This window comes from Trachemys scripta, chromosome 11 (genome assembly GCF_013100865.1).
Source record: "Trachemys scripta elegans isolate TJP31775 chromosome 11, CAS_Tse_1.0, whole genome shotgun sequence".
NCBI classification, from domain to species: domain Eukaryota; kingdom Metazoa; phylum Chordata; order Testudines; family Emydidae; genus Trachemys; species Trachemys scripta.
This window is the reverse complement of record NC_048308.1, coordinates 42,330,440-42,338,699: the sequence shown is the minus strand read 5'-3', so window position 1 is coordinate 42,338,699 and position 8,260 is coordinate 42,330,440. Positions and strand designations below refer to the sequence as shown.

Here is an 8,260-nt window from a genome sequence, read left to right as displayed (position 1 = left end):
TATATATATATAAAATTCATATAGATGCCAATTAAAATATATATTTTTCTCAATTCAAATCACATTCTTGCCAAAGTAAGAAGAAAATGTATGTTGTATTGATTATTCTGTTATGTTGAATCTTTTTTATCTTAGAAAAACCAAGCCCACCAGAAAAGCTTGGAGTAACTGGCATCACAAAAGACAGCATTTCTCTGTCATGGTTGAAACCAGAACATGATGGTGGAAGCAGAATTGTGAGCTACCTCATTGAAGCTCTTGAGAAAGGACAGCAAAAATGGGTTAAATGTGCAGTTGTAAAGACAACTCATCATGTTGTTCATGGTCTCAAAGAGAATGTTGACTATTTCTTCAGAGTGTGTGCAGAAAATCAAGCTGGTCTAAGTGATCCTAAAGAACTCCTGCTCCCTATTACAGTGAGAGAACAACTGGGTATGTCTGCTGACATTAAAACACATGATGAAATGTTTGCATACATTATAAAAACATATCCAATTTTAAAAACTCACATTTTTAATGTTTTGGAAACATTTTGTTTTTCAGAATCTCCTGAGATTGATATGAAGGGTTTCCCACATAACACTGTGTACATTAGAGCGGGATCGAACCTAAAGGTTGAAATTCCAATTTCTGGAAAACCATTGCCAAAGATGACATTATCCAGAGATGGTGTTCCATTGAAAGCAACCCTGAGGTTTAATACAGAAACCACAGCAGAAAGTATCATCATTAACCTTAAAGAAAGTATGGCTGGTGATGCTGGTAGATATGACATCACTGCTGCCAACTCCAGTGGAACCACTAAATCATTCATTAACATTGTAGTGCTAGACAGACCAGGTCCTCCAGTTGGTCCTGTTGTTGTCAGTGATATCACTGAAGAGAGCGTAACTCTCAAATGGCAGCCACCGCATAATGATGGTGGAAGTCAAGTTACCAACTATATTGTACTGAAAAGAGAAACAAGTACTGCTGCTTGGTCTGAGGTGTCTGCAACAGTTGCTAGAAGCATTATTAAAGTCATGAAGCTAACAACAGGAGAAGAATACCAATTCCGTATCAAAGCTGAAAACCGCTTTGGAATCAGTGACCACATTGATTCACAATGTGTAACTGTTAAGCTCCCATACAGTAAGTCATCAGGTTCTCACATAACATTTTGTTCTTGCTTTTAATTTTTTTTTAATGATATATTAACTGCTTCTTTTAATGTCTCTAGCAACACCTGGACAACCTTCCACACCGTGGGTCACCAATGTCACCCGAGAGAGCATCACTGTTGGGTGGCATGAACCAGTCACTAATGGAGGCAGTGCAGTTCTTGGATACCATTTGGAAATGAAAGATAGGAACAGTATTTTATGGCAGAAGACTAACAAGACCCTTATTCGCACAACTCACTTCAAAGTCACCACGATCAGCGCTGGACTTATCTATGAATTCAGGGTTTATGCAGAAAATGCAGCTGGCATTGGAAAAGCAAGCCATCCTTCTGATCCAGTTCTTGCAATTGATGCTTGTGGTGTGTACTTTGTAGGGGGGGAAAATCACCATTTTCACTGTAATGTTCTTTCCTATACAGTAAGCCAACAGACAATGCTAGTACTGCTATTAATTATAAATACTATTGTTTTTTCTTACTGTAGAACCCCCAAGAAATGTTCGTGTCACAGATATTTCCAAGACGTCTGTCAGTCTTTCTTGGACAAAACCATCCTACGATGGCGGTAGCAAGATCACTGGTTATATTGTCGAGAAACGTGATCTTCCAAATGGCAGATGGACAAAGGGCAGTTTCACCAATGTCATTGAGACTCAGTTTACTGTATCTGGACTAACGCAAAATTCTCAGTATGAATTCCGTGTCTGTTCTAAGAATGCTGTTGGTTCCATTAGCAATCCATCAGATGTTTTAGGTCCTATCACGTGTGTTGATACATATGGTAAGAGTTTTGCAATTACATAATATTTTGTGATTCTTCAGGGCTCAAAGTCAGAATTCTTTCATATAACCAGTGCTTGAATCCTAGTCTTTAGAAAACAATTGTAAGAAGCTGAGTTTAAAAACTGGAGGGCTAGCATAATGCTCTAAGCACTGGGTTTGCATTATCTAGCCTCACTGGACAAAGATTCAATCTGAACAGAGCTGATTGAGCCCTTCATCTTCCCAATGTAGATAACTTGAGTTCCATACAGTTGACTGTGTTTGGGCCACTTGGACAAGACCTGAGAAATTGAGATTGTTTTTGCTGTGTGTGGACGTTAAAGATCTTGTGACACTTCTCATAGGAGCAGAGGTTTGCCCCAGTGTCCTTGGCTAAAATCTCCTTTCCCCCAAATGTTGTGCAGTGTGCGTTGCACCATTTGTCCTCCTAGATGCAGTCCTTCCCCAGAGATGTGGATGCTTTTTAGTAGTGATGTAATTAATGTATTATTTAATTTGCAAAGAGTTTGAGAACTTTTGGACTGAAATGTGACATATAGCTATGACCTATCTTTTTTTTCCCTATCTGCATATCTAAAACACCTATGACCATAGTATCTAGGCACTGCCAAGTATTGCATAGTGCAGGGATAGGCAACCTATGCCAAAGGCAGCACACAAGCTGATTTTCAGTGGCACTCACACTGCTCAGGTCCTGGCCACCGGTCCAGAGGGCTCTGCATTTTAATTTAATTTTAAATGAAGCTTCTTAAACATTTTAAAAACCTTATTTACTTTACATACAACAGTAGTTTAGTTATATATTATAGACTTATAGAAAGAGACCTTCTAAAAATGTTAAAATATAGCACTGGCACGCGAAACCTTACATTAGAATGAATAAATGAAGACTCGGCACATCACTTCTGAAAGGTTGCTGACCCCTGGCATAGTGTATATTATACAATGCCTTATATTAATTACCTCTATTATTATTGCTTAATAAAAATATTGGTATGGTTTTGAATCCTCTGAGTGGTTTGAAATCTTTATGCCATTTTGATTTTTTTTTTTTTGTTCCTCTTTTAAGGTGCACCTGAAATTGATGTACAACCAGAATACACAGATGTGGTGAAATACAAAGCAGGTACTGCAGTTAAGCTGAAACTTGGCATCTCAGGAAAGCCTATACCTACAATTGAATGGTTCCAAAATGGCAAAGAGATACAAACCAGTGCACAAGTGTCTATTGAAAACACAACAGACTTTTCATCTATACTCATCAAAGATGCAACTCGTTTTAACAGCGGAAACTATGAATTAAAATTAAAGAATGCCATGGGTTCAGCATCAGCTCACATTAGAGTGCAAATACTTGGTATGTATTGAATTAGAATAATAGCATTATTGTATTAAACTAATATATATATATATATATATGTATATGTATGTATGTATGTATGTATGTATGTCTCATTTCTCCTGTCCTCAACAGACAAGCCAGGACCTCCAGGTGGGCCTATACAGTTCAAGACAGTCACTGCTGAAAAGATTACCATAATGTGGGAACCTCCAGTAGATGATGGTGGTGCAACTGTAACACACTACATTGTTGAAAAACGTGAGACAAGTCGGGTAGTATGGTCTTTAATTTCTGAAAAACTAGAGGAATGTGTCATCACTACCACAAAACTCATCAAAGGAAATGAGTATGTGTTCCGTGTCCGAGGTGTGAACAAGTTTGGAGTTGGTGATCCACTGGAATCTGAACCAGTTATAGCTAAAAATGCATTTGGTGAGAAACGTATATTAACTAATACAACTGAATAGTACTGAATGTTTTAGTTTTAAGTGGTATTGAACTACTGTAATTTTTTCTTTCTTTTTTTTTCCAGTTACACCTGGACCACCTAGTGTACCAGAGGTCACTATGATAACCAAGCATTCAATGACAGTTGTCTGGAACAGGCCAACTGTAGATGGAGGTAGTGAAATAAGTGGATATTACCTTGAGAAACGTGACAAGAAGAGTCTAAGTTGGTTCAAGGTTGTTAAAGAAACTATCCGTGACACCAGACAGAAAGTAACAGGACTAACTGAAAACAGTGAATATCATTTCCGAGTTTGTGCTGTCAATGCAGCTGGACAAGGTCCATTCTCTGAAGCGTCTGACTTCTACAAAGCTGCAGATCCTATTGGTAAGAAATAATTTACACACACACATCTCATTGTTTAAGGGCCAAGTTATAATGGGCAGACTTTCATAGGATTGTCTGGGAATAACTGAGGACAAATATCTTTTACAGACAAACCAGGGCCACCAGTTAAGCTAAAGATTGTGGATACTACTAAGACATCTGTCACCCTTGGCTGGACTAAGCCTGCCTATGATGGAGGAAGTGCAATTACCAGCTATGTAGTGGAAAAGAGAGAAGGAGAACAAGAAGAATGGTCTGTAGTCAGTGCTAGAGGAGAAGTGAGAACAACTGAGTATGTTGTATCCCATCTTCAACCTGCAGTCAATTATTATTTCCGTGTATCTGCTATAAATTGTGCTGGGCAAGGAGAGCCTATTGAAATGACAGAATATGTACAAGCTAAAGATATACTTGGTATGTACCTTTAATTGGTTTAATTATCATTTTGTAGGGTTTTGGTATTTCAAATAATTTTATATTTTGTTTTCCAAATTATTCATATTTTTACTATTATTTATTTCTGCAGAGGAGCCAGAGATTGACCTGGATGTTGCTCTCAGAACCTCCATTGTAGCTAAAGCAGGTGAAGATGTACAGATAATGATTCCATTCAAAGGGAGACCTCCTCCAACTGTCATATGGAGAAAGGGTGAAAAGAATCTTGGAACTGATGAAAGATACAACATTCAGAACACAGAATCATCCACATTACTTATTATTCCTCAAGTTACTCGGAATGACACAGGAAAATACGTTCTCACAATCGAGAATGGAATTGGTGAACCAAAATCTTCATTTGTGAATGTTAAAGTACTTGATACACCATCAGCCTGCCAGAAACTGCAGCTTAAACATGTTTCTCGTGGCACTGTTACACTTATATGGGAGCCACCACTCATTAATGGTGGTTCTGAAATAACAAATTATGTCATTGAAAAAAGAGATGCCACCAAAAGAGCCTGGTCTACTATTACAACGAAGTGTTCTCATACAACATTTAAGGTAACTAACCTGTCAGAGAAGACTGCATTCTTCTTCCGAGTTCTTGCAGAAAATGAAAATGGATTGGGAGAACCTTGTGAGACTTCAGAACCAGTGAAGCCCGCGGAAGTACCTGGACCTGTAAAGGATCTGGCCATGAAAGATTCTACAAAGATTTCTGTTACCTTACAGTGGAGCAAACCTGACTTCGATGGTGGTAGCATTATATCAGACTATGTTATTGAAAAGAAAATGATTGAAGAAAAAGAATGGTCACATGCAGGCATAAGTAAGACATGTGAATTTGAAGTTGAAAAACTTAAGGAGCTTTCTGTCATGGAATTCAGAGTATCTGCTAAAAACGAAAAAGGATTGAGCGATGCTGTTACTGTTGGACCCATTACAGTAAAAGACTTTGTAATAACACCTGAAGTTGACCTTTCTGATATCTTTGGAGGACAAATTACTGTAAGAATTGGCCATAATATGCACATTGAATTGCCATATAAGGGTAAACCCAGACCAACTATGAGCTGGCTCAAGGACAACATCCCTCTTAAAGAAAGTGAACAAGTTCGCTTCAAGAAAACTGAAAACAAAATAAGTTTAAGCATCAAGAATGTGAAAAAAGAGAATGGTGGCAAATACACCTTAATTCTTGATAATTCAGTTTGCAGAAAGTCATTTACAATCACAGTCATAACTCTTGGTCCTCCATCAAAACCAAAAGGACCCATAAGACTAGATGAAATCAAAGCAGACAGTGTTGTTATGTCATGGGATGCTCCTGAAGACAACGGAGGAGGAGAAATCACCTGCTACAGCATTGAGAAGAGAGAAACTTCACAAACCAATTGGAAAATGGTGTGTTCTAGTGTTGCTAGGACAACTTTCAAAGTTCCTAACCTAGTTAAAGACACTGAATATCAGTTTAGAGTTCGTGCTGAAAACAGATATGGCGTAAGCCCACCACTTGTCTCAGCAGATGTTGTAGCAAAACACCAGTTCAGACCACCAGGCCCACCAGGCAAACCTATTGTGTACAATATAACAGCTGATGGAATGACAATATCTTGGGATGCTCCAGTTTATGATGGAGGTTCAGAAATTACTGGATACCATGTTGAAAAGAAAGAAAGAAACAGCATTTTATGGCAGAAAGTTAATGTTTCACAAATATCTGGTAAAGAATACAGAATTACTGGATTGATTGAGGGCCTGGATTACCAATTCCGTGCATATGCTGAAAATTCTGCTGGTGTAAGTCCAGTTAGCGAGCCAAGCAAATTTACCTTGGCTGTGTCTCCAGTAGGTAAGTAAACAAGCACTTCACTAAGAAAATATATATATTGTAATATATTGTTAGTCATCATGCAGATTTATAATAAAAATAATCCTGTATGTAATTATTGCCCTTTCAGATCCACCTGGCACTCCTGATTATATTGATATCACCAGGGAAACTGTCACCCTTAAATGGACTGCACCATTGCATGATGGAGGCAGTAAGATTGTGGCCTACAGCATCGAGAAACGGCAAGGAAGTGATGACCGCTGGCTCAGATGCAATTTTACTGATATCAGTGAATGCCAATATACAGTTACAGGACTTAGCCCAGGTGACCGATATGAGTTCAGAGTGATTGCAAGAAATGCTGTCGGAACAGTCAGCCCACCATCACAATCTTCAGGCTATATCATGACCAGAGATGAATGTGGTAAGCATTATTTATTACTAATTTAGTATGTTACACTTGCATTTTTATATGGTAGGTTCTAAATCCAGCTAAGCTCCTGTCTGGCACCTTTTAGCTTATATTGGGTATATGAGCTGCTGACTGGAGAGGGAATGTATACCACTCCTTCCAGGAGCAGCAGGCTTTCCCCACCTCTCCCTCCCACTCCACCCAAAGGTAGAGCAGAGTTAGATGCAAGACCAGCATCCAGCAGGGATCCATAGGATTTAACCAGTTGCTACATTTGGGGCCACAGCAGAGTTTTTCCTTCAGCATATCATGAGGAGTTTTTTGCCTTCCTCTGCTACTGAATGCATCTTGGAATTCACAGTGGGGTCCTGCTCTGTCTTTGCTACTGTGTTAACATTTAGTTATGGTTTCGCTACTTTTCTTTGTTGCACCTTTGGCAGTAGTCTATTGCAGAGACATTGTGTCGTTTTAGCCATTGCTCCAAAACATTTTGACACATTTGAGTATGGGAATAGGCCAGGGCTTGAGTTTTAGGATTTAGATCACATCACAAGGTGAGCTTGAGCAACATGAGAGGTTTGGCTGGGTCACTGTGGATAGGGGCTTGCAATTCCCCTTCCCTTTTGAGTAAGGCAGGAGCTTCTAACAGCTGTGGTGCCTTGAAGGTGTTCACAATAATTAAGCCTGACTACAGGAACTAAAGAGTACAGATAAATTTGAAATTGAGCCAAAGGCCTTAATTTGTGATTCTGTGGTTTACAAGTGGCAACTGCAAAGATATGTCTGTCTTAGGTTTGGCAATGGTTTTGTTGCTATGCAGAATTTAGAAATGCAAATTGCTAAAATAGCTCAGCACGTTGCACCAACACATTTCAATTAATATTTTAACCTATAGTTTAATATGATGGAGAGTGGACTAACAGAGAAAAAATAATTCTAAGGATATAAAATTTCAGATAGAACAGCTTACAATATAATATTGATCCCTACATTTTAAAAATTCTGAATTTTCTAATCAGAAGAGAGAGTCTTATATATGCCTTTATTACTTGTTTGTTTATTAGGAATGAATAGCTTGATAAATATGATGGAATGTGTATACTTTATTTTATCTTTCTTCTTAGTTCCTCCAACAATTGAATTCGGTGCTGAGCACTTTGAAGGCCTTACTGTTAAGGCTGGAGAGAGCATTAGACTTAAAGTTCTTATCAAAGGCCGTCCAGTACCTCAAGTGACTTGGTTTAAGGATGGAAAGGAGATTGAAAAGAAGATGAATATTGAAATAACGAATGTTATTGGATCTAGCACTATCTTTGTTAGAGATGCCACTCGGGACCATCGTGGTATATACACGGTAGAAGCCAAGAATTCATCAGGCACCAAAGAAGAAGACATTACAGTCAGAGTACAAGGTACTTTGTACATATTTTTAGTAAGCTATTCTCAAATAG

General features: G+C 38.4%; 1 protein-coding gene across 1 annotated transcript in view; it reads left to right on the top strand.

Moving 5' to 3' along the window:
- Positions 1-8,260, top strand: part of TTN (titin) — a 297,668-nt gene that overhangs the window by 267,584 nt on the left and 21,824 nt on the right. The window contains exons 252-262 of the mRNA XM_034786056.1: positions 136-432; positions 544-1,131; positions 1,220-1,522; positions 1,647-1,943; positions 3,015-3,302; positions 3,420-3,719; positions 3,820-4,122; positions 4,231-4,536; positions 4,649-6,415; positions 6,525-6,821; positions 7,934-8,221. Coding sequence (XP_034641947.1) covers positions 136-432; positions 544-1,131; positions 1,220-1,522; positions 1,647-1,943; positions 3,015-3,302; positions 3,420-3,719; positions 3,820-4,122; positions 4,231-4,536; positions 4,649-6,415; positions 6,525-6,821; positions 7,934-8,221 — 5,034 coding nt within the window. The remainder of the gene's footprint in view (positions 1-135; positions 433-543; positions 1,132-1,219; positions 1,523-1,646; positions 1,944-3,014; positions 3,303-3,419; positions 3,720-3,819; positions 4,123-4,230; positions 4,537-4,648; positions 6,416-6,524; positions 6,822-7,933; positions 8,222-8,260) is intronic.